At 41.0% G+C, this 27,469-nt stretch overlaps 1 protein-coding gene across 2 annotated transcripts in view; it reads right to left on the bottom strand.

Annotated features, from left to right (window-relative positions):
• The window catches only part of UEVLD (UEV and lactate/malate dehyrogenase domains), a 40,066-nt gene that overhangs the window by 2,747 nt on the left and 9,850 nt on the right, over window positions 1-27,469 (bottom strand). Inside the window, exons 5-11 of one of the 2 annotated variants that reach the window (XM_056132055.1) lie at window positions 24,573-24,708; window positions 22,730-22,848; window positions 20,758-20,860; window positions 10,415-10,585; window positions 7,562-7,735; window positions 1,781-1,841; window positions 285-408 (exon numbers count right to left, since the gene is read on the bottom strand). In XM_056132055.1, coding sequence (XP_055988030.1) covers window positions 285-408; window positions 1,781-1,841; window positions 7,562-7,735; window positions 10,415-10,585; window positions 20,758-20,860; window positions 22,730-22,848; window positions 24,573-24,708 — 888 coding nt within the window. Of the gene's footprint in view, window positions 1-284; window positions 409-1,780; window positions 1,842-7,561; window positions 7,736-10,414; window positions 10,586-20,757; window positions 20,861-22,729; window positions 22,849-24,572; window positions 24,709-27,469 lie in introns of those variants that run through there. The other variant, XR_008794961.1, reaches the window with a different exon arrangement.

Genomic DNA, 27,469 nt, shown 5'->3' with positions numbered 1-27,469 from the left:
ATCACCTGATTGGCTGAATATGTAATGATAAGAAGTTGGTTATGAGATATAGAAATGTTTCAGGAGGATGCCACACAATTATGATGGAGTGGCAACCAGGGTGGTTGGAGTTCAGGCTGCAAAGGTCTAGCAGGATAAGGGTTGGATCAAACTGTCTCCCCTCCAGCGTGTTCCTCTCATGCTGGTGATACTGAAGATACCTGGGTTATAAGGTGGGCACGTTTTTTTCTCTAGTTAAATATAAATGTTGACAAATACAATTAAAGAACGAGAAGAGCAATTACCTTTGCTAAAACCGACACAGAATGCACTTTCTTTTTATCATTTACAATACTGTCAACCAGGTCAGCTACTGATAGTCCAACAGACCAGGATCTTTGGCCTTTTACCCTTAACAGTTCCATGGCTCTAGGAAGAGGAATAACAACAAAAGTAAGAAACATGTTTTAGAAAACATTCAAGATAAGCACACTGAGTCTTACATTCTGTTTAAGAGTTAAGATACATTTATGACAAAGGTTTACAGCAATTGTTAGAAAATGCACACAAAATCTAATGATTATACTTAGAGGCAGTTAACAGGGAAAATAAAGATGGCTTAAAAACAAAATATTAGTGCTTACCATCACTAATATTTAAGTATGGCTTAAAATATGAGCTTTTCCTATCAAAAGTAATAATGATTTTAATATATATTATGCCCTATTTAAAAGCTTCAAACAATCCCATAACGAAACATAAAGTGAGGATCTTTCCTTCTGAAATACCTAAAAGAGGATTAGGAAAGATCCTAATTCAGAAGGAAAGATCCTCTTTTAGGGATTTATCCAACAGCAGTATGCTTAAGTGTCCAAATATACACATAACAAGCATGCCTGTCTTGTTTGAGATGGCAAAACTTTGGAAAGAACTCATCAAAAAAGGACAAGGTAAGTAAAGTACAACATAGCACTTGAGAAGTACAAGGTAGAAGAATAATGTCTATACTGTAGAGGAATGCCAATATTTATTTAGAGGGAAACAAGTTGCAAGACAATATAAATAGCACAAATCTATACCTATAAATGGAAAGATAGTACAGAGGCTAGAGAGATAGTACAGAGAATAAAATGCTTGCATTTCATGCTGCTAATCCCAATTTGATCTCCAGCACCCCATGTGGTCTACCCCCCGCAATGTCAAAATGACCCCCAAGCAGAGCCTGTATGTAGTAAGCCCTGCGCAGTTAGATATGGCCCTCCAAAATAAAACAAGTAAAGAATTAGTACCTAGAATCCCAATCTATAGGGCCTAAATTCAATCTATAGGGCCTAAATCCCTGAAAAGTCTCTGAACAAAGGCAAAAAATAAGGGTCTGTTCCTTGTACTTTGCTCTTGCCTAAATTTATAATGGTTTACCACTCACATTAGATGAATTTTCAGTCGTATTTGTGTATGTTTAATAAAGGCATATTACTTTTTAAGTGGTCTCAACAAATTTTCTTCTACACTTCGAAAATTCTAAATATCTGCAGATATTTAGATATAAGAATGAATCAGCCTACAAAACAGGAACCTTTTCTACTCTGTCAGTTATGAGTCTAAAGTATTTGACAAAGCAGTCTTAGAACTAGTTTTAGTTAAGAAATAAAGGAATAGAAAACACTTGTGCTTCTGGATTGGTCTGTACTACCTAGTTTTTTGTGCAGACACTTAGTAAGAACATGCTAATAGCCTAATATGTTAGTCATGAACATACGATCTTTTAGTTAGATAAATGCAAGTGAATAGCCAGTATTACCTGTTGGACAACTGCACCTGAGAGTTATGACTCATTACATCCTGGCTACCCCATATAGGCACTAAAAATGAAACGAAAAATTAATTACATTTTGTCAATAACTCTTTTAGAATTAAGATGTGATAAACCAGTGTTTCCCAAAATGGGAAATGCTGCCCCCTGTGGGAATTAGAATATGGTCACCAGGAGTGATCCTTGAGCACAGAGCCAGGAATAACCCTGCAGGGTGTGGCCCAGAAAAACAAAACAAAAAAGAAAAGAAGAAAATCCTTGAGGGCAATAATGTACTTACATACCAGCTATTCTTTCAATGTGATTCCAAATCCTAATGTTGCTTCACTGCAAAACATAGTCTTACAAGCTTTTTACCTCATACTGCCAATTTTCTTTCACCACCATCCTACTGACAAGCGTAGTAAGAGCTCTACCATTTACCAAATGCTGACTTGGTGCTGCACACCATACTGAATGCTTTGGATACATTATCAGATTAACAGAAAACAAAACAGCTTTGGAGTCAGGCCAGGGTTCACATCTCAGGGTTCAGTTCTTAGTAAATGTGTAACTTGGGCAAATTATTTCATCTCACTGAGCTTTAATCTTCTGCATCTATTAATCTGGAAAACCACCACCTCCTTACAGGATGTTCATAAAATTTATTTGTTTATATATTGGCCACACCTGGCTTGTCAGGGCTTACTTCCGGCTCTGTGCTCAAGGGATCACTCCAAGTGGTGTTCAGGAGGACCATATGTGATGCCAGGGATTGAATCCAGATTGGCTATGTGCTGGGCAAGTGCCACATTTGCTGTAAACCTCTCAGGCCTCTGCTTGTAAAATTTAAATGTGATATGCAAAGTATTTCATGCACAGTAGAGGCACTGAGAAAATAATTATAGGGGCAGAGAGATAGCTCAAAGGGCTAATACACACGCTTTGCATTTGGGAGGACCAATTCAATCCTTGGGCAAGACATGGCATCCGAGACACAACTGGGAGTAAACCTCTGTTAATGAGCCAGGAGCAGCCCCTGAACATGGTGAGGGGTGTCCCCACTCCCCCAAACAAAAACAAAAATAGTAATAATCACTGTAACTATAACGTCACTGTTCACAAAAAGGAGAACCAGTTGTGTCTACCAGCAGAGGGAGCCCCTATGCCATCTCTGGCTTCAGTATCCAGGAAGTACACCTGCAACATCTTTGAAACAAAATGAAAAAGAGAGTAAGAAGTGATCTAGGTTTTAGGAAGGTTCAAATGACAGAGCAACATGCCTTGCATGTGTGGGGTCTTGAGTTCAATCCCCAGAACCACATGGACACCAAAAAGCACAAAGTCCCCAAGAACTGTTGCGGCAAACACCGCAGGCCCTTGTCCCCCAAGGAAAAAGAAGTAATCTGAGAGTAGCATCGAGACAGGGGAAAGGAAGGCGGACTGAGAGGCGGAGGCAGCTTCAGTGGCATTGGCAGTGTTTTTAGTTGGCAAGATCCAGGAACGGTTGCTCTGACTGTATGCTTTAAAGCATACATATACACTACATATACTCTTCTATTTATATATTTTATCATTCTATAGCACTGCAGTATCCTCCCATTGTTCATCGATTTGCTCAAGCAGGCACCAGTAACGTCTCCAATGTGAGGCTTATTGTTATGTTTTTGGCATATCAAATACGCCACAGGGAGCTTGCCAGGCTCTGCTGTGCAGGCGGGATACTCTCAATAGCTTGCCGGGCTCTCTGAGAAGGACTAAGGAACTGAATCTGGGTCGGCCACGTGCAAGACCAATGCCCTACCTGCTGTGCTATCGCTCCAGCCCTATTATTCTATATACATTGAATATCTTGTAATACTACATTTGATCCTAATTTGAATACAGCTATATTCCTCTATTTCTAGTTCCCATTTGAGAGCTCAAGATAAAATCCCCATATCCCATCTTTGTGCTTTTATTTCCCTTAGACTTTTACCTTTTATTAATGTCACACCATCCTTTATTTTCTTTTTGATTTGAGATATTAACACAACCATATTTTGAAATTCTAATTTTTTTAAAAAATTGTAATTTATGTGACCAGAGAGATAATTTAGTGGATAAGGAGCTTGCCTTGCATGTGGCTGACCTGGGTTTGATCCCCAGCACTCCATATGGTCCCCTGAGCCCACAGGAGTTATCTCTGAGCACAGAGCCAGGAGTAAGCCCTACGCACTGCCAGGTGTGGCTCAAAAAAAAAAACCCTCAAAACTCCAAAATACTGTAACTTATTAGGGAGACAGATTAAATACTTTGGTATATTTAGTAAATAAAAAGAAAGCCGGATGATAATACAGTTGACGGGGCATTTGCCTTGCACACAGCCAACCTGGGTTTCATCCCCAGTTCCCCATATGGTCCTGCAAGCACTGCCAGGAGTGATCCCTGAGTGTAGAGCCAGGAGTGAGCCCTGAGCACTGCGGGGTATGGCCCAAAAACAAAACAAAAAAAAAACAGAAAGAAAGAATGATGGAACCGGAACAATGGATTGGGAGCTTGTCTTGCATACAGCTGGTTCAGGTTTGATCCCCGGCATTCCATATGGTCCCCTGAGCACCACCAGGAGTGATCCCTGAGCACAGAGCCAAGAATAAATCCTGAGAACTGGTTGTGCCCCAAAAAAACAGAAAGAAGGAAAGTTATGCTTTTACATAATTTTGATATCAAGTAGGAATCAAGAGTAGAAAAGAAATAAGCAGTGCTCTATATATAAAGAGAGCACTGCCTCTCTCTCTTATACACATATATATACAAACACACAAACACACATATACACACACACACATATATATACACTCACATATCTATCTATGTATATATAGAGAGAAAGATAGTGGTCAGAGATAGTAAAGGTGGTAAGCTGCTTGCCTTGCAATGTGGCTGACATTGGTTTGAAACCCCAGCATCACATTTAGTTCCCCAAGCCCAATGGAGGTCACTTATAAGCAGGAATAACCCTTCAGTGGTAGCAGGTATGGTCCAACATCTCTATTCAAAAAATCTGGTGAATGAGGGAGATAGTTCAAAGGACTGTAGTGAATCCCTGACATGCAGAGGCCCTGAATTTGAACCTGACACCACACAGTCCCCTAAGCATTGCCACAGTGGCACCAGGCTAAGTATCTCTGGGACTGTCCCCAAGGTCCCCTGAGCACTGCTCAGGAAACACCCTTCACCAGATAAAAGGCCAAATAATGATCTCTATGTTATTATGCAATCATACCCAAGTTATATTAATAAGGAAAAATAGAAGATAGAGTATGACATATGAGGTATATTGCATATATGAGCTTATCTATGAACATAACACATATATGGAAGGCTACAGAAAAAAACAGGTAACTATAATTATTTCTATGGGTGTTTGACATAGATGGAAGACATTTCTCACTGTGTATATTTTGTACTATTTAATATTTGGTAAAGTTAATGTATGACTTCCATGGCAAGAACAACAGCTTATGCTTTTAATAAGGAACAGGTACACACACAATTCAAGTTGAATAGAATAAATAGCAGCTTAACAAAAGAATAAGCATCGTGAGATAATATATGGCTGACGTACAGCCAACAACAGCTTTCAACCAAAAGAGTGAAGAAACCCCTAGGAAGCGATCACGAAAGAATTCATAGTATAAACAGAGGAGATTTGCCCTAGACCTTGAGAGATTTAAACATGCTATGAGGTGAGGGTGGGAGGGTTAAGCCCTGGTTTTAGCTCTTTGATCCTAAAAGTTATAAGCTTGTGTCCCTGAATCCATTAATTTAATAAATGTAATCAATGAGCCCCTGGGACCCTCAGCTTTCTAGTAACATGACTCTCCAGAACTGGGAAGGATGATTAGGGCTATGTTTGGGGACTCCTTGAGTGCCAAGCAAAGGAATTTAATGAAATAATTTGGAGTAAATCAGGGTCAGTTTTTGAAAAGAAGAGTATCATTGAGTATGTGAAAACAACAGTCATGGTTATGGTCCTCCTGTTGTTCCTCGATTTGCTCGAGCGGGCCAGTAACATCTCCATCATGAGACTTGTTGCTACTGTGTTTGGCATATTGAGTACGTCACGGGTAGCTTGCCAGGCTTTTGCCAGGTGGGCGATATACTCTTGGTAGCTTGCCTGGCTCTCCGAGAGGGGCGGAGGAATCGAACTCGAGTGGGCCATGTTGGCTGCGTGCAAGGCAAACGCCCTACCACTGTGCTATCGCTCCAGCCCCAAAAACAACAGTAAACATCAGTTTTTGACTAGTATCCTATTGAATGTTGGTAACATATATGGGGTATACTACAGGAGAAAGAACAAACTAATGGAGAGGTTTGTAATAGTCAAATAAGAGATTGTCAAGTGCCAGGACTCAAATGGTGGAGGGAAAATTTGGGGGCTTGAAAGTCGTCGACTCCCCAAACATTCATTGCACCAATACAGAGGTTCTCAAACTTCTCTGGTGCACCTTTTCAGATAAAAGATCGCTCAGCACCCCCCCTCCCCCCGCAACCTAAGAGTCTACCCACCACCTAAAAATCTACCCAAAAAGAACAAATAGGCAGCATCACCCCACTGCACCTGAAGCTACTTCTGTCCCCCTTGATTGCTCCAGCAACCCCTCCTGGAGGCAATATTGCCCACTTTGAACAATACTCCTCTAATACACCTGCTTCAAATGTACTTATTTGCCTTTCTTTTCTCTTTCTTTTAAGTAGCATGGTTTACAAAACTATTATTGGTAGGGTTTCATACATAAAACTTTCGGCACCATACCTTCCACCAGTGTCCACTTTATCCACCATTGTCTCAGTGTCTCCCTCTAAAACCCCCTCATCCCTCAGGGAGCAGCTTGAGCCTGAAAATTATTTCTGCTTAATCACACTATCAGGTTTTATAGAGGTTTATACTATAGCCTGATTCATTTTAGCACTGCACTTTCTAGCTGCCAATGCAGATGTCTGTAGATTTAAAATATGCTATATTTTATTTTAAAGTACACATATAATGCATATTCAAATGATAAAAACACAGGAAAATCAGAAAAGCACAAAAAATGTCATCATTATCTCTAACCCAGAGATTGCCACAGTTAATGTATGTTTCCTCATTTATTTGTTTTGAGGGCCACAGTGGTTTTTGGGTGATGCTCAGGGGTTACTCCTGGCTCTGTACTCAGGAATTACTCCCAGCAGTGCTCAAGGGCTCATATGAGATGCTGGGGATTGAACCCAGGTTGGCCCCATACTAGGCAAATGCCCTACTGGCTGTACTATGGCACTGGCCCGAGCAAGTGTTTTACACGTAGTAGGCCTGGGTTCTATCTCTGCTTACGCAGGGTTCCCTGAACACTGACATAAGAGAGCCCTGAGCATAGGTGAGAGTAGCCTCCAAGCTCTGCAGGGTGTGACCCAAACTCACCCCTGCCCCAGAGCACCCCCAACCCTCACACACAAAATTTGAAAAAAAAAATGAGGAAGTGGGGAGGGAGGCAGAGGAGGAAGAGTAAGGAAAAATAAGATCTGACTAAAGGACTGTGCTTAATCTTAAAATTCAAGAGAAAGGTAAATATAGTGTGAATAATCTATCAAAAGAGCCGATTTGCAATACGGGGCCTATGACATAGAAGACACTAAAATACAGAACAAAAGCCAACCAGACTCCACAAGCCTGCATGCAGCCCACCCAATGACATCATGCATACTGGTATCTGAAAATCACGACCACTGGTCATTCAGTTATTAATATAATAACAATTTACTTCCTACCTTTATCTTCTCCTTGCTCACCAATAACCCATACTTCATTTCCTGAAGTTTGTGTCTTCAAAACATTTGAAATGATATATTGCAATCTCTGTGAATCCAGATTGCATCCAATTCCAATCACTCGATTCATAGGGAATGCGCTTAGCTTCCATGTCACATAAGTCATGATTTCCACTGAACGGTGCACACAAGATGAAAAATAAAAAGACTTAAGAAGAGTATACTCCTAGCTAAAACAGAGCATTTTTCATTTGAATAAGTTTATCAGTATTTCTATATGTTCTTTTAAATTCACTGAAGCAAACATTTATCTTTAATCATATTAAAAATAAAACAATTTTAACATGCTTTTACATAACTTTGATATCAAATAGTAATCAAGAGTAGAAAAGAAATAATTTCTTAGAATTGATAAGAAAGATGAAAATCTGGAAATAATTTTTCATTGACCAAAGTTATCTTTATTTTTTTTATTTTTATTATTTTAATTTTTATAAAGTTGTTCATGATTTATTATTCAATATTCCAACACTAATCCCACCACCACTGCACCTTCCCACCACCATTATTTCCAATTTTCCTAACCACCCCTCAAACCCTCCCCTATACCAAATTGATCTCAGGTATGCGGGTTTTTTTGACTGGAATCTCCAGGCCCTCATGGAATCAGGGATGGGCTACCTAGCCCCACCTCCTTGTTCTTCTGAACACTCATGAACTGCCTCTGGCACCAAATAAGCATTAACTGGCCATGAGCCGGAGACTCATAAATAAATATTAAAAGAGATCAATAAGTTGCAGAGATGCTTTCACACCCCAAAGTCACCATCCAATTAAAAATTTAATTCCTGGGGCTGGAGTGATAGCACAGAGGGTAGGGCGTTTGCCTTGCAAGCGGCCAACCCAGGTTCGATTCCCAGCATCCCATATGGTCCCCTGAGCACTGCCCGGAGTAATTCCTGAGTGCATGAGCCAGGACTAACCCCTGTGCATCGCCGGGTGTGACCCCCAAAAGAAAAAAAAAATTAACTCCACCTGTACCACCCCATTCAAAATTTTTGAATTCCTGGATCGTGTGGCCACATAACATCTCAAACTCCACTCTGATAAACCAGGAGTAGCACACCACATTGGATGGGATGTAAAGTAGAAGGCAACCAACCTCAATAAGAAAATATAAACAAACAAACAAACAAAAATATAAATAGGGGGCTGGAGCAATAGCACAGCTGGTAGGGCATTTGCCTTTCATGCGGCCAACCCAGGTTCAATTTCCAGCATCCCACATGGTCCCCTGAGCACCACCAGGAGTAATTCCTGAGTGCAAAACCTGGAGTAACCCCTGTGTATTGCTGGGTGTAACCCAAAAAGCCAAAAAAAAAGAAAGAAAATATAAACACACAAGGCTTACCCTGTAACATCATGTTAGTAATCTTTTCTATAAGGGCTTAATGGCTCCATGGTGAGATACAACAATATTTAAACACTTCATCTTCTAAAGAAATATTTTCTAATTACTTTCATCGAATTATAACAAGCAATACGAAGTTCTCTTTAATATCTTTCTCAAGCTGAATTTTAATTTTTTAACTAAAATATTGATTCATATTATATAACATCACTAAGCAGTGTACACTATGAATAAAAAATATTTTTTCTGACATTTCAAAAGGATGTAGAAATTAAAGAGACCAAAGACCCTCAACTGATTAGGAAAACAAGTGAAATGAATACTATACCCTTAGATTGAGAAGACAAAAGTCTGTTCGCTAGAGTCTAGTACCACGTAGTTCTTTGAAAATGTTTATTTCTATTTTGTGGCCTCACCTAGCAGTGCTAGAGGCTTCTTCAAGCTCTGTGCTCAGGAACCACCCCGGTGGGGTTCAGGGGACCATATGTGGTGCCTAGGATCAAACCCAGTTCTGCTGCCTGCAAGACAAATGCCCTACCCACTGTACTATCTCTCTGGCCCCAAAATGTTTCTTTTAAAGTTAAATAGTTTTAAAGCATTTTGAAAACATAAAATGTCAAAAATCCACTATGGGACTAGGAGGCAGCTCAGGGTTCAGGGGCACAAGCCTTGCAGGTACAAGACCTCAGATCAATCCCAGGCACCACATGACTCCTGCGCATCTCCAGGCACGGTCCTGGTGTGGTCCACTGGGTCCAATCAGCACTGCATCATCATGTGCCAAACATTAAACTACCTAGCACAGCTGGTCAAACAGCACTTAAGTAGTCCCTGGGGCCCCTGAGCAGTGCCTGGGAGGCCCAAAATAAATAAACAACGCATTCTGCACACTCACTAACATTTTATGACATTTAAGAATTAATACAAGTTGGGGCTGGAGTGATAGCACAGCGGGCAGGGCGTTTTCCTTGCACGCGGCCGACCCGGGTTTAATTCCCAGCACCCCATATGGTCTCCTGAGCACCACCAGGAATGATTCCTGAGTGCAGAGCCAGGAGTGAACCCTGAGCATCGCCAGGAGTGACCCAAAAAGCAAAAAATAAAAGAATTAACACAAGAGTTCTCACATTAGCCACTGCATTTGGGGGGTAGGGTGGGGGCGGGGGGGCTGGATAAGTGTCTAAGGGGCTCTCCATTGAGGAAGACATGGCTAGCAATCTGGAACTAAGATCCCATTACATACCCTGTGATCTGTCCCATTAGAATCAATGACAGCCGTAAGAAATGACTGGCTGACAGGAAAGAAGCTTGGAACGGTTCATTACACAAGCAAACCTGAGTTTTCTCTCTATAACTTAGACTCAGGGCTATGGCTATAATCCTCAACTGGCAATTCACTAATGGACTAGGTCATAAGACTCATTTAAAATGCAATCTCTCACCTGGCTGGGATGCCACAAGCAGGATACTGTGCTGACTATAATGTCCCAGAGCGGGGACCAGGGCTCGAAACATCTCCACGTTGCTCTGTACCACATCAAGGTAGGACTGAGAATTCCCCAGAGAGTTGACTGTGATGATCACCACCTTGGAGTGAGCAGAGGCAGACAAATCTGATGAATAAAAAGAAACAGTTGGAGCTGAAGGTAGAGGTTTTCATCATAAGAAGGGCTTACTCCCCACTCTCACCCCTAACCCCCCACAGTAAGTGGAAAGCTTCAAGGAAGTACACAAAGGGCTGGGATTTTTCTGTCCCTGGGAAAAGACTAAGAAAAGTGTATCCCAACTCTGGCAGGAGAGTGCTGTAAAGATAAACAAAAGAACTTATAGAGCCTACAAAGACATCATCTTTTTTTTAATGTCACTGAGAGTTTTTTTTAGGAAAAATAAATAATATGCTATCCCCCCAAAATGATCCTATTAAATCAGTGGCATTCCTGATTTTATTTTTTTTTTTGTTTTTTTTTTTTTGGCTTTTTGGCTCACACCCAGCGATGCACAAGGGTTACTCGTGGCTCTGCACTCAGGAATTACTCCTGGCAGTGCTCAGGAGACCATATGGGATGCTGGGAATCGAACCCGGGTTGGCCGCGTGCAAGGCAAATGCCCTACCTGCTGTGTTAATGCTCTAGCCCCCATGCCTGATTTTAAACTATGAGTTCAGGAGTTGTAGAATTCCACAAAGTGACTCAGACCCTCGGGGAGGAGTGGAAGTTAGTGACTAGGAGGAAGGGAGTCAGGCCCTGAACTTTGACCTCTCCAAGCAGAGTAGCTCCTCTAACATTTATAAAAAAAATTCTACTCCAGGAGCTAGAGAGAGAGTGATAGCTCAACAGGCTGAGAACATGCTTTGCATAAGAGAGACCTGGCATCAATCCCTAGCACCATATGGTCCCCTAAGCACCACCAGGAGTAAACCCTACCTAAGCACATTGTCAGGAGTAGTCCTTAAGCACCACTGGGTATGACTCAATAAACGAACAAAAATAAGTTTCATGCCAAAAAGGGAACATCTCTTGAATTTTTTTTTCTGTGTGTGTTGAGGGGGACACACCCAGAAATGCTCAGCAGTTACTTCTGGCTCTGCACTCAGAAATTATTCCTGCTGGTGCTCAGGGGATCATATGGGATGCTGGGGATTAAACCCAGGTTGGCTATGGGCAAGGAAAGACAAGTGCCCTACCTGCTGTACTATCATTCAGACCTTACCAAGCCCCTAATTTTTTAGAGATAAAATGCCTTGGTTTTTATTGAGGCAACCTTGAGTTACATTATTGTATTATTGTAAGTAAGTTTTAAGAGTTGGGCTGAAGCAATAGCACAGCAGGTAGGGCGTTTGCCTTGCATGTGGCTGACCCGGGTTCAATTTTTCCATCCCCCTCAGAGAGCCTGGCAAGCTACCAAGTGTATTCCGTCTGCATGGCAGAGCCTGACAAACTCCCCGTGGCATATTCGATATGCCAAAACCAGTAACAACAAGTCTCACAATGGAGACGTTACTGGTATACGCTCGAGCACAATCGATAAACAATGGGAGGGCAGTGCTACAGTGCTAAATTTTAAGAGTGATTTTTGAGAGAGCAAGAGAGAAAGATAGAGAGAGAGAACAAACCTGCCATAGAGGGAAGGGTGGCAGGAGGGTAACTGGGGCCATTGTGGTAGAAAATTGTACACTGGTGAAGGGATGGGTGTTGGGATATTGTATGGCAAACCCTATCAATGAACACCTTTGTAACTGTGTATTTCATAGTGATTCAATTTAAAAGAAAACCAAACCAAAACAAGAGTGCTTTTTCATACTTCAGAAGCAACTTGTCACACCATGCCTATCACCAAAGTACCATATCCCTTTACCACCAGCTGCTGGCTCCTCTCCATCCTGATTGTCATCTTTTTCTCTCTCCAGCAACCTCGGTTCTATTCATTCCCCACTCCCCAGCCCCCACTCCCCCACTTTTTCTTATGCTATAGCTCTGTGTCTTTGCTTTTTAGATTCTTCTCTCAGTGGGACCTGCATATAAAGGAGACACTGTTCTCTGGAATTCATTCCTCCGACCCTCAAGCTATTGTACAGCTACATAACTCTCTGTTAGGCTGTATTTTACATGACAAAAGTGATCAGACATTATTAGCCCCAGACAACAGAAAAATAAGGAAGACAATGGCACCGATCCAACCAGCATTTATAGATTAACATTAGTAGCCCAGGGAGACAGTGAGTAGTTCCAGAGTTCTAAGGCTTAATTAAGCCTCCAAGGCCATCTTTCTAAACAAGCTTCAGAAGTATTTCCAGTTGTGTAATGTGTCCACTGGGAAACATAGCATCCAATTTTAGTTCATATTCTGATCTGATACAACTGTGAGGATGACAGTTACATAAACTAAGTCTTGAGTTTTAATGATGCTTCTTTATGATCCTCTTAATTAATTTCTATGTTCCAGTGTTCAGAGTCGTTATCTCGTGGTGAGACAAAACCTCAGTTGAAAGACACGGCTGGGAAAGACAGGTCAGTGGGCTGGAATACACGCTACATACAGGAGACCTAGGTTTAATCTTGGCACCTTAAGGCCTTTTGAGCACTGTTGGGATCCAGGAATAGCCCCGAACATCTCAGACTGTGACCCCAAAATAAAAACAAAAGAAAAAAAAAGAGAAAACTGGAAGACATTAGAACTAGAAGGGATACAGTTAGAGTTAATACTTAATTAACAATTCTGTATAGCAGTACTATTCTAAAAGCCTTCCATGTGTTATCTTATTTAGTCTTCTATACACCACGATATAGAGCTAATCTCATCCCCATTTAAAAAAAAAAAACTGGGTGTTGGATCCTACTTTAACAGACCACCTCCCATTTCTCATCCTTTCCCTTTACCTAAATAAAGTCTTTTACTGAATTCAGCAAAAATCAAAAACAAAAACAACCCAAACAAACATCTGTGTGTGTTCGGGCCACACCTGGCAGTGCTCAGGGAACACATGTGGTGCTGAGGATCAAACCCAGGTGTCCTGCATGTGAAGAAAACACTCAGTCCTCTGAGCTATCTCTCCACATCTCCATTATAAATGAAAAACTTCGAGGTACAGATATGTTAAGTATCTTGTTTCTAGACAAAGAGCTAGTAAGTAGTGAGAATTCAAGCCCAGGCAGTAGTCTGGCTTCAAAGTAAAGAACTATTTAATATCATAAACTTATTCAAAAGAGAGAAAGAGAAAGAGAATCTTAAGCATGTTTACGTAAAACTATGACATATGTCCTGTCTTGTTATGGATTCAAAGAACACTAACTGAACATGATATTGTGTTTCTGCCCGATATATAATACAGCAGTATACAAGAATCAGAACCAGGCCTTCAGAATGAAGGGCCAGAGCAATAGTACAGAGGGTGTGAAGGCGGAACTGATACCATGACAAGCTGCAGTTAACATTAAGTTTCAACTAGGCCTCAGTTTCTCTTTCCCCGGAGCATGACTTGCAGTTGCTGGTAAATTCCCAGTTGAGTAATTTGCCAAGATAAGGAATCGGGCAGTTGGGTCTGGCCGGTCATGAAGGGTCACTGCACACTCCTTAGAAACTGTTGCTAATTGCTGACCACCATTGTAACAGAGCCAATGTTAAAATTAGACCAGTATATAAGTTGTTTAATTTATATTCTTAACTCTGAACCCTATATAAACAGCTTGTGATTTGGAGTCGGGATCCTTGTCAAGAGTCCACTGTGTTGGATGAGACTTGGACCCTAGCTTGGGCTAGCACTGGCTCGGGCTACTGATAAAGATCCTTTGTTTTGCATTTATCGTGTATGGACTTGGTCTCTTCGCTACTGGGGTTGTGAAACTTGGGCACAACAAAGGTAGTGTGCTTGCTTTGCACATAACTGTCCCAAGATCAATTCCTGGCATCCCATATGATTCCTGGAGCACTGCCAGGAGTAGTTCCTGAATGCAGAGCAAGGAGGAAGCCTTGAGAACTGCCAGGTGTGGCCCAAAAACAAACAAAAAGGCTTTAGAATGACACTGGCTCAAACTTTGACCTTATTAGTTACTTATGCGAGGAGCCAATTAGCAACTATATTTCCAGGAGACCAAGCATCCCATCTCGGTCCTATCTCCATAGATAGCCCAGAAAAAACCACATGCCTTCTAAGCCACTATTTCTCAAACCACGAACTAGAGACAGTGGCTGGTCATACTGTATACTAAGTGATATCGATCTAATATCAAATAGGTAAAACAAAATAAATAATATTCATACCCTAACATAGTATTGTTCTCAAACTATGAGGTTGACGTGGTAAGATTCTGAATTTAAAATTCATTAAAAAATATTACTGATTTGTTTTCAAAACTAGGAAAAGCAGGCAACTGTGTTAAATACTGCTATCTAAACACTGTGGCGATCTCATGAAAATATTCTAGCTAATACATCCATCTAAATAAATGCACTAGAGCCAGTATATGTATTTTATTTGTCTAGTGCACTGTTAAACCACTACAAATATATTAGAAAGTTACTGATTATGCTTTTTTTGTCTTATTTTTCACAATGGTTCAAAATTTTAGTTTGTGTTTCCAACTGATGACGATGACCCTGAATTTAGAAAATGTTAAAGGTAGCTTTTTTTTTTTTTTGCAGTCTCTGCCCCCGCGCCTGGGTGTTCCTTCCCGGAGTCCCTTGGAGGGGAGCGGGTTGAGCTTTCCTCCCCGCCCCGACCAGGGCTCCGGCAGCCGAAGACCTCCAGGACCAGCCACCACCATGCTGAGACCACTCTCCGCACACATGAAGGTACTGGCAGAGGGACAAAGCCACGCGGGTTCCGGGGCCGAGACCTCCAAGCCTACTCGAATTGGAGTCGAGCATCTTCCACCCAGATCCTCCAAATTCCAGTAGGCGGGGGTCACACCCACCACCTGGCCCCCTGGCGCCGTGTAATCCCATCAGCGGCCAAGACTCAGAGACTATAAAAGCCAGATCCCGGAACCGCGCGGCCGCAAATGACATCTTATTAGAACTTTTTTTTATGACATCTTATTGTCTCATTACTACTTTGAACAAACTTGCAGGCTATCGAATGTAGCCTGCCCACAGGTCAGAGTCTGGCAAACTCCCCGTGGCATACCAAATATGCCAGATACCAGTAACAATGATGGGTCTCATTCTCCTAAATAGCCTTGAATATAATCTCAGGGCTGGGATGAAAGAGACGTTACTGGGGCCTGCTCGAGGCAATCGACGAATAACAGGATGATGAAATGATGAAATGAAAAGGTAGCTATTAAACAGCTTCCTATGTAGGTCAAGAAAGATAGCTCAGGTGCCTAGCATGTGTAAGGTCCCTAGTATGAGCTCCAATATTTCATGCCTCCCCTCCAAACAGCACTGTTGAATGTGGCCCCAGTACCACAGAGTATGACCCTTAGTAGCCCCTGAGTACTGCCAGTTGCCTGGGCTAGCGCTGGCTCGAGCTAGTTATAAAGATCCTTTTGTTTTGCATTTTTTTTTCTCATCCTAGGGGTGCGGCAGGGTGATACCATTTCACCGAAACTCTTCAGTGCCACCCTCGAGAACATCATGCGACGACTGGAATGGGAAGGAATGGGAGTGAGGATAGATGGTCGGCAATTACACCACCTCCGCTTTGCTGATGACATTGTTTTAATAACACCAAACATCAGCCAAGCGGCACAAATGCTGGCCGACTTTGACCGTGAGTGTGGAAAGGTAGGACTACAGCTGAATCTTACAAAGACAATGTTTATGAGAAACAGCCTCGTTCCTGATGCCCCATTCGCTCTCAACGGAACAACCATCTCCGAATGCAACAGCTATGTGTACCTAGGTCGAGAGGTCAACATGACAAATGACCTGGCACCCGAGCTGCACAGGAGGAAGAGAGCAGCTTGGAACGCCTTCAAGAACGTCGAAGAAATAGCTAAGAGGACGAAGAACCTCCGGCTCCGGGCACATCTCTTTGATTCCACTGTTCTTCCTGCATTAACATATGCCTCAGAGACCTGGGCCCTACGCAAACAAGATGAGAACGCTATTCAGGTCTCCCAAAGAAGAATAGAAAGAGCTATGCTTGGAATATCACGTATCACTCAAATGAGAGAAAGAATCCGGAGTTCTGACATCCGTCGACGATCAAGAATCAGGGACGCTGTCTCATTTGCCAAGGTGTCGAAAATCAGATGGGCTGGTCACGTAACGAGATTTAAAGACGACCGCTGGACTAGAGCTGTTACCGACTGGATTCCACGGGATGTCAAAAGACCGCGTGGCCGCCCACCTACCAGATGGTCAGACTTCTTCGTCAAGATCATGAACGATCGGTTTGAGGCCCTTCATGTTCCCGGAGCGAACAGATGCCATTGGGCTACACTAGCACGCGACAGGGACAAATGGAGACGTTACTGGCGCCCGCTCGAGCAAATCGACGACTAACGGGAAGTTAAGTGATTAAGTGATTAAGTTTTGTATTTATCGTGTATGGACTTGGTCTAGTACACTTTCAGGTGTGACCCCTAAAGAATTAATTTTGGAGGGCCAGAGAAGCAGCTCAGCAGTAGTGCACTTATTTTTGCATATGTGAGACCCTGAGCTTGATCCTTGGCACCAAACAAAAAAAAAATTTTCCTATCTTTGGTGGTGGTGAAAGTATAGTAACTTCGAACATCAAACACACAATCATTAACACCACTGTAGCCATGACTGTTTATGTATGTTTATGCTATATTTTTGCATGCTCTTATATATATTCTTCCCCAAAGTGTTTCAAGATTTATTTTTGTGGGTGGAGGGTGAGTTTGGGTTTGGGCCACAGCCAAGGTTGCTTGTTGGCTACTTCTGGTGCTATGCTCAGGGATCACTCTCAGTGGTACTCAAACAGTGAAGTGACAGGGATCAAACCAGAGTCAGTCACCAGGAAAGCAAGCACATTGACCCCTGTAGTATTCTTTTAGCCCCTTGTTCTAAAGATTTATTTTAAATCCCAATAGAGTAAAGTACAATTCTATTGGTCAATATAATCATCAATGCTTGTCATGACAGGGTATAGATAAATTTTCAAAAATTATTCACCTAAATTTCTCAAATATTACTTGATGTATTTCTCCATATCGTAGAATATATTCTCAAGATGTTACTAACATTATATTTTAAATGTTTTTTCACATATAAGTAATTAAGTTAAGTTATATCATGAATATACAGTTAGAATTAACAGGGAAAAGTATCATAGAATCCAACTAAGCTCAACAACAACAACAACAACAAAACAATAATAATACAGAAGGCTCAACTAGCAAAAAACAAGCAAACCCTTAGACAAGGACTTTATATCCCATAATGATTTATAACCATTTCTAGAAATTTCTTATACTGACGTATTTTTTGGTAATTCTATAACCATTTACTTGTAACAAGCAATATAAAATAACTTATTTTGTGTTTGCTAAGGAGCCATGCTTGGGGTGGGGTGGGAAACTGGGGACAATGGTGGAAGACAATGGTGGAAGGTCACACCTTTGGGTTGGTACAGGAATACTGAATGCCTGAAACAACTGTATTCTGAACAACTCTATAAACTATGGTGTTTAAATCAAGTATTGGGGAACAGCAGGAAAGAATTAACAGGAACATGAAAGCCGCCTCAAGATGTGAACTTAACATTCTTTACTTGGTGGATTCTATTCTCACAATTATCTGAAAGAACTGTTATTGTTTTGGGGGGTTTCCATTTGTTTGGGGGCCACACCCTGCAATGCTCAGGGAATACTCCTGGCACGGCACTCAGGGATCACTACTGGCGGTGCTCAGGGGACCATGTGGGATTGGTGGGATCAAACCCGGGATGATCTCATACAAGGCAAATGCCCTACTCGCTGTACTAACATGAAGAACTGTTATTGACGGTTAATGAGACACAAAGGAAGAAACAATTTTCTCAATCCTAAACAGCCTCACAACCTCTCGGGTCCGTGAACTAAGAGTTTCCTAGAGTGATTTGGAAGAGTTAAGAGGTCCCTTAAGAACTTCAGTACCTGGAAATGACAGGCACAAGAGAATATCCAGCTCCCCAGGGGGTCCTCTCTAAGAAGCTGACAAAAGGATCATTATTAAAGCAACCACTGCATTCATTCCAGAAAAGGAAAATGAACTCACTGTTTTGTAGAAGAACCCATAAGCTGACTAGAACTAGCACACCCAATTTTTATGACCTACAGGTGTTAATTTCAACTTTTCTGATTCATTGTTGTTCTTAATGATGTGTTGTTGTTGTTGTTGTTGTTGTTTTGGCGAAGCAAGAGAGTTTTCACTGAAACTTATTTAGAAAGATGTGAGGGAAGGGAAAGCGAGAAGTGGGAACACAGGTTTCTCTAGAATGGATGTAGACAAGCAAAGAAATATGGAGACAAGCAAGCAAGACACATGTTTTAGGAAGAACATGGGCTTGAAGAGCAATCCTGGTAGAATGGTTTTAAGACATACGTTTAGTTCAACGGGCTTTTAATTTATTCAATGGGCTTTTAAATGATCATGTGTACCTGATAATAAAATAATAATTTTAATCCTACATTATAAAATATATGCCAATTTAAAGAACATTAGAAAATTTTGGTTTTTTTTTTATTTGTTTGTTTTTGCTTTTTGGGTAACACCCAGAAATGCTCACGGGTTACTCCTGGCTCTGCACTCAGGAATTACTCCTGGCAGTTCTTGGGAGACCATATGGGATGCCTGGGATAGAACCTGGGTCGGCCACTTGCAAGGCAAACACCCTACCCGCTATACTATTGCTCCAGCCCTAGAAAATTATGTCTTTTAAACGTGCTGTTCTATTGTTGATACAAAAACTCTTTTTGCTCTTTTTAAAACTTATTGCAAGGGCAAGGGTTGTAGATCACAAATGAAACACCTTAGATGTGTGAGGCCTAGGTTTAATCCCTGTCATTACACACACACACACACACACACACACACACACACACACACACACACACACATGACTGTTTCATTAAAATTAGTAACATAATTTCAACAAAAGCAATCTAAACTGATTTTGTTAAAATCTTGGTTTAGGGCCAGAGAGATGACACAGGAGGTAAGGCCCTTGCCTGGCATGTGGGGAAGCCCTGGTATGATTCATGGCACCACAGACAATCTCCTGAGCACCACCAATATCACTCCTGAGCCCAAAGACAGAGGAACAGCCCCTCAACACCTCCAGGTCAGTCCCCAAAACACTCCATACAAAATAAATAAAATCAAATATCCCCTGTTCATGGATGGGGAGAATCAACATCATCAAAATGGCAATACTTCCCAAAGCACTGTACAAATTCAATGCAATCCCTATAAGGATACCCATGGCATTCTTCAAAGAAATGGAGCAAACACTCCTGAAATTTATATGGAACAATAAGCCCCCACGAATAGCTAAAGCAATTCTTGGGAAAAAGAAAATGGGAGGAATCAACCTCCCTAACTTCAAACTCTACTACAAGGCAGTAATAATTAAAACAGCATGGTACTGGAACAAAAGCAGAGCTGTAGACCAATGGAACAGAGTTGAATATACTGACATTTCCTCCCAAACATATAATCATCTAATTTTTGATAAGGGGGCAAGAAAAGTGAAATGGAGCAGGGAAAGCCTCTTCAACAAACTGTGCTGGCAAAATTGGACGGCTACATGCAAAAAAGTGGGCTCAGATCTCTGCCTAACACCATGCACAAAAGTAAGATCAAAATGGATTTATGACCTCAACATCAGACCAGAATCCATAATGTTTATTGAAGACAAAGTCGGCAAAACTCTCCATGATATTGAAGCTAATGGTATCTTCAAAGATGTCACGCCACTGGCCGAGCAAGTGAAAACAGAGCTAGACAAATGGGACTATCTTAAACTAAGAAGCTTCTGCACCTCAAAAGAAAAAGTGACCAAAATACAAAGACAGCCTACAGAATGGGAAAGGATATTCACCAAGTACACATCCGACAAGGGGTTGATATCAAGGATATACAAGGTACTGGTTAAACTCCACAAGAAGAAATCACCCAACCCCATCAAAAAATGGGGTGAGGAAATGAACAGAAACTTTCGCAAAGAAGAAATTCGAATGGCAAAAAGGCACATGAGAAAATGCTCTACATCACTAATCATCAGAGAGATGCAGATCAAAACCACAATGAGATATCATTTCACACCACAGAGACTGGCCCACATCCACAAGAACAAAAGCAACCAGTAAACATCTTTTAAGCAGGATAACCAGACCTTTGCTGATCTCCACTTTTGGCAGGTTGAAGATGTCAAGGTCCATCATCCCTCCTTTAGTCTCTTCTGAGAGGTCTAAAAGGACAAGTTTGTCTGCAATGCCCTATATAGAACAATTTTTTAAAAAATTGCATTATACTGGACATGGGCAGTTAATTTAAATTCACTCAGAAATGACATGTGCTATCTTTGAAGAAAAACATAACAAGAAATGTATAAACAACAAATTATTATGAACATGAACTATGTGATCTTTCACATTTCATTGCAAACTGGCATCTAATTGACCCAGAAGGAGTTTGCCAGTTCTTTTGATAGGATAGTAAGTAATAAGGGTGATTGGGAGACATTCAGGATATCTGCTATTCTTTAGTTTGTTTTCACTCTGCTGTCATAATGTCCATTCTGAAATAACTGAGCTTTTCTCTGTGTGTGTGTGTGTGTGTGTGTGTGTGTGTGTGTGAGAGAGAGAGAGAGAGAGAGAGAGAGAGTGTGTGTGTGTGTGTGTGTGTGTTCTCTTTGGACTACACCTGGTGGTGCTCACTGTTTACTCTTGGCTCTGTGCTTACAGATCACTCTTTGTGTAGCTTGGTGGACTATAAGCTATATAGGGGACTAAATTAGGATCTGCTGCCTATAAACAAGTGCCTTACCCCTGTGCTATCTCTCTGCCCCTAGGGAAAAATGTCCAGACAGTTCACAAAGAAATATAGAGATTTGTCTAATGGTTACACAAACATGATTTAATGTGCTTTCCTGTGTACTTACTAAAACAAAATTGATGAAACTCAGTACTTTCAGGGGAGACAAATATTAGCTCGATGTGCATATTAGCAGCATAATAAGTTAACTTTTCCTCTCTGAAGAGCAGACTTGCAATATGTAATATATACCATCCAGGCCCTCTAACTTATTCATACTATTTTCAAGATTATATATACTTAAAATTCAGACACGAAAATAAGCAAATTGTAAAGCATTATTTATTGAAGCATCCTATTTGGTAATAAAGAACTGAAAACAATTCAAATTCTAATTAACAGGGTACAGTGTACTCAGGTGGAAGAAATAAAACTATATGCCAGATGGCAGCATATGCTTCTGGATTTAGATTTTTTATAACTCCCTAGATTCATCTTAATTATTTACTTAAGTAGAACCTGACTTCAAGATATATGAGTCTTTCTAAGGGGGGAGGCAGAGGAGCGGAAGGGCTACAGTCATTACTGATGGAGGTTACTCTGAGCTGTGTTTTAGAGTTCATGTGGTACTGCAGACCAAAGAGGGGTCAGCTGTCTATAAGGCAAGAGCCTTACCACTGTATTATTCTCCAGTCCGGAGGTGTAAATACAAAGGGAATCACTCAGGTGGTAAAACAAATTTTAGTAAGAAAACCAAATGCCAGTTCTCAAACATAATGAAGCATCCTTCAAATGACAAGATGCTTTTACACAATACTCTAAAGAGTCTTCTGAAGTGCCCAGGAGGCGAATTCAAACCTTTCTGAAAAACAGGAAAGTTTGAATTTAAAAAAAAATGATAAAAAAAATTTGAAACTGGTATAAAATATCGATGCAGGAACTAGGATCCTAAAGCATAGTAGAAATTACCCAAAGGCAATTCATTTTAGAAACTGCTAATTTTAGAAAGAGCCAAAATTAAATATTTTATTAAGAGTTAAAGTGGTATATCTCAGACACTGAAGAAAAGATTTTGTTCAATTAAGTCAGATAAATGTAAAGTTGAGGTTTCTCTTAGGTTAGGATGATAAGCCCTTTGTATAACTACTAAGATGCAACACCCTTGGTGAATGCACTTAGCTAGATTTTTGTCAATTTACTAAATATATTTTATGGTGAAGTGAGGTTTGCCCACATGATAAAATTAAGCTATTATATCTTGTACGTTAAATGTCAACTGCCTAAAAGTGCAGGTGTAGACAGATGTATTTGCAACCACTGTGCTTACGTACCTTTGCTGAAATTGCTAATGTGCAGGCGATTCCCAGTTCCCCACCTCCAACCACAGTGATTTTATTAATTGCTTTATTCTCATAATTTTCCCAGTTCTTTGAATTTATGTCTGAAACACCTACAAAGAAAAAAAGTGGACTACTGTGAGAATTCTATTTATTTTAGGCATTACTATCTATAATAGTTTCAATGACAGGGTTTTCAAACACCACAACTTCCACCACAAGTCTCCAATACACTGTCTCAGTATATTTTGAGAATTCTTAATAATAAAAAATTGTATTAGCATTTGAAAAAAATAAATAAAAAGGAAGCTTCAATATCTTGAACAGAAAACATGATATGTAACTCTATGACAGGTACTCCAAACTCTGTAACAGGTACCCCAACTATTTACTGGGGAAGTGAAATGTAAGAGGTACAGGAATCTCATTAAACAGTTTACTAAATAGTAACTATCCTTTCAAAAAGAAGATATCTTTGCAAACATTAAAAAAAAAAATTATGGGGGCTGGAGCAATAGCACAGCAGGTAGGGTGTTTGCCTTGTCCGCGGCCAACCCAGGTTCGATTCCCAGCATCCCATATGGTTCCCCGAGCACTTCCAGGAGTAATTCCTGAGTACATGAACCAGGAGTAACCCCTGTGCATCGCTGGGTGTGACCCAAAAAGAAAAAAAAATTATGAAAGTTGCAAAAATTTTTTTCATAGTTTGTTCTTTTCCTTCCTTCCTCCTTCCCCTCCTTCCTTCCTTTCCTCTTTTTCAGTTTTGGGCAATATCAGGCAATGCTCAGGGCTCTGCACCCAGAGATTACTTCTGGTAGGCTCAGGGAGCCATATGGGTGTTGGGGATTGAATTCAGGTTGGCCATGTACAAAGTAAGTACCCTACTCACTGCATTATCTCTGTGACCCCTAAATTCTGATTCTTATTGCCCTCATATATGATACCAAAAATACTGGACTGGATAGCTCAATGGGCTAAATGCATGCTTTGCATACAAGTGTACCCTAAGCACTGCTAGACGCAACTTGGACCATTAGCCCCTGAGCACTGCCAGGTATGGCCTCAAAAAAAAAAAAACCAAAAAGTTTTAACACCTGAGCAGAAGTATTTCAATATAAAAGTTTATGGACATAGGGACCAGAGAGAGAGCACAGAAGGTGAGGTATTTGCCTTTCATATGAATGACCCAGGGCCAGGGAGATAGCTCAAGGGGCTGGAGAACATGCTTTGCATGCGGGAAGCTGCAATTTGATCCCTAGATCTACACAGTCCTGGAATATACTAGGAACGACCTCCAAGCAGCAAGCTGGGAGCAGGCCTTGAACATCGCTTAGCTGTAGCCCAAGCCTGCTCACACACCCCAAATCCTGCCCCACTGCAACAAAAGAAAAAAGAGAAGCACTGAGAAATATGAATAATATTGAATAAGATGTGTGTGTGTGAAAGGACTTGGGGGGGCCATACTCTACATGTGAGAGGGCCAAGTTTGATCCCTGGAACCCCTGAGCACCCTAGGAGTGGCTCCAAGCACTGTATATTGTGTGCCCCCCGCCCCCAAAGAAAACAAAGAGATTTAGGATTTGGAATCATTCACTAATGTGTAATATATCAAGAAATCTTAAACCAAATATTGTATCTGTCAGTTTGACATTTAAGAAACCACAATCATTGGAACTGTATGGTAACAGTTATGACAAATGTATACAAATTTTTATTCACACCTGTATGCACATATACTCGCATGCATTTATAGAGATTGTGTAGAGGAGAGTAAACTGCCAGACTGATAAGCAGTACACCTGATTCTTAAGGTAATTTGATTAACAAATTTACAAACCTTCAGTGATTTTTGCAATATAAGCTAACAAGTTGACCTGCTGAGCCTCATTGGACGATGACAGGGAATACAAGGGAAGTTCTTCTTGAAACTTGGCAATCATTTCTTTAATCAATCCAACAATGACAGATTTGGGCTGCAGAATACATACAAAAAGAAAAGTTAATAAAAAGTTAGAAAACTTTGTTAACGCTGAAATTTTGTTAACCTATAAAAGTAAAAACTATCAAATCCACATGTCCCCAAACTGAGAAAATGGCATAATTATGCTTACTAGCAGAATACATAATTGGAGAACAGTCTAGATGTTTTCGTAAAATACTTTTTTCAGAACAGTAGTTTAAGCCACACCTGGAGGTGCTAGAGATTGAACCAGAGTTGGATACCTGCAATTTAACCCCTGTACTGAATCACTGGCCCCAAATACTTTTTATTTTTAAATAATTGCAGACTTATAGAATAGCTTCAAAAACAGTGCAAAAAATGTCCATGTACCTACCAACTAAATACTCAAATGGTCTCTTTTTCCCTATATGTATTTCTGAAACAACTGACAATAAGTTGCAGATACCCTTTTACCCTTTTAGTGTATATTTCCTAAAAGGAAAACCATAACAAAACTAACATTCTTCTATATGACCAATATCAAACCAGAACATTAGCACTGATAAAATATTTTCTAATCTGATATTGCTTCTTTAAAATCTAGCTGGTTAAACCACACTAATGAAATTCACTTAACCTCTCCAAGCATTAGTGTCATCAGCAATAACATATAAATAATAGGGGCTGGAGCGATAGTACAGCAGGGAGGGCATTTGCCTTGCATGCGGCCGACCCAGGTTCAATCCCCGGCATTCCATATGGTTCCCCAAACACTGCCAGGAGTGATTCTTGAGTGCAGAGCCAGAAGCAACCTCTGAGCGTCACTGGTGTGACCCAAAAAGAAAAAAATATATATAAATAATAGATTTCAGTGGCTCTCATAAGAAACAACTGAGTCGATGCATGCAAACTATAAACTGCATGAAAAAAATATTTTTGTTAGGAATATTTCATATTCTGAACATTAAGGAATTGCTCAATGGGGCCAGGGAGGAAACAGCTCAAAAAAGGCCAGTGTGCATGCAGGAAGTCCAGGTTGAATCCCTGTCATGGCCTAGTTCCCCCCAAAATGCCAGAATCAGCTCTGAGCAGCCCCAGAGTATGATCCTATGTGGCGCCAAATAAAACAAAAATAAATCATAAATTAAAAAATATAAATTTTCTCAGAATCTGTATTTTACTATCTATCAATACTAGGATGAGGCCAACAGAATAAAAACCAGGTCAGGGAGAGAGCATGGAAGGCTAGAGCACATGGCTGACGTGCAGGAGCCCTGGGTCTGCAGGAGCCCTGGGTCTGATTCCCTGCCCCACATGATCCTTCCCGCTCCATGCCAGCACCACGTGGAGCATCCTTTGAGTACCCAGCCAGCAACAGCTCCTGAGCACTGCTGGGTGTGGCCTAAACCCACCCACCAAAAATCACCCTCAGGATCACTAAGTCAATGATGGTAGGAGGAATAGTTCAGGATGGGAGACGTGTGCTTAGACAAAGGACCAAAAGTGATAGCCTCTCAGTATCTATACCGCAAAGCATAATGCCCCAAAGCCGAGAGTATGGGGGAAATTGTCTGCCATAGAGGCAGGGAAGGGTTGGAAAGGGGGAAGACATTGGTGGTGGAGAAAGTGCACTGGTGGAGGGATGGGTGTTCGATCATTGTATGACTGAAACTCAAACATGAAAGTTTTGTAACTATATCTCATGGTGATTCAATAAAGAGAGAGAGAGAGAGAGAGCTTTTCAGAAATGAAACACCGTTAAAAAAAATCACCCTCAAATATCTCTAGGATACCAAGCTGAAAATATATGTGTATGAAATCAGTTATTAAATTATCCAAAATTTGGAGAAGGCTGGAGTGAGAGCTCAAAGGGATGAGCTCATTCAAACCAAACAGCCGGAGGTCCGAATTCAATCCCTGTCACAGAGCTGGGAGTAGTTGGTGAGCACTTTTGGGTGTGACTCCCAAATTCAAAGGATAATGGAGGAGCTGGAGTGATAGTACAGTGGGTAGGGCATTTGCCTCATGAGCTGCCCACCCAGGTTTGATCCCCAGCATCCCACATGGTTCCCCAGGCATACTCCTGCAGAGCCAGGAGTAACCTCTGAGCATCACCAGGTGTGGCCCAAAACCAACCAAACAAACAAAAAATATTGGTACAACAGCTCTCAGACTGTTTTATACTGCACTGCTACTGCAACACCAGAGTGTCGGGGTCCCTCCACCACTGTCCCATTGTCCCACCTCCCCCCGCATGTGAGTTTTGAGAAGAATTGACTTTTTTTTTTATCTCATGGTGAAAATGAAAAACTACATAATAAGGTAGAGAGCATAACTGTTAATTCAGAGTCCCAAGGGGCAGTATAGAGAAAGATTAAATTATCTGATATCAGATCTAACTTCCAAATAATGGTGCTCTTAGTAAAAACCTGGACAAAGTGACCATCTGCACTGCATGGGAACTCTCAGCAGCACTGGTATGATCACTGTTTCTTCCTATTTATTGTAATTTAAAAGACGAATTTTAGCTAACAATAATAAAATAAAATCAATCACAATCTCTTTTTTTTTTGCTTTCTGGGTCACACCCAGTGATGCACAGGGGTTACTCCTGGCTCTGCACTCAGAAATCACTCATGGCGGTGTTTGGGATGCCATATGGGATACTGAGGATCGAACTCAGGTCAGCTGTGTGCAAGCCGTGGTCAGTCCTACCAGCTGTACTATTACTCCAGCCCTCAATCACAATCTTAACTTAGATCATAGACAATCTCCAAGGCTGTTGTTTTTTT

The sequence above is a fragment of the Sorex fumeus genome, unplaced genomic scaffold (genome assembly GCF_029834395.1).
Source record: "Sorex fumeus unplaced genomic scaffold, SorFum_2.1 ptg000007l, whole genome shotgun sequence".
NCBI lineage: Eukaryota > Metazoa > Chordata > Mammalia > Eulipotyphla > Soricidae > Sorex > Sorex fumeus.
The sequence above is the reverse complement of the archived record's forward strand: the minus strand, read 5'-3'. Positions and strand labels throughout refer to the sequence as shown.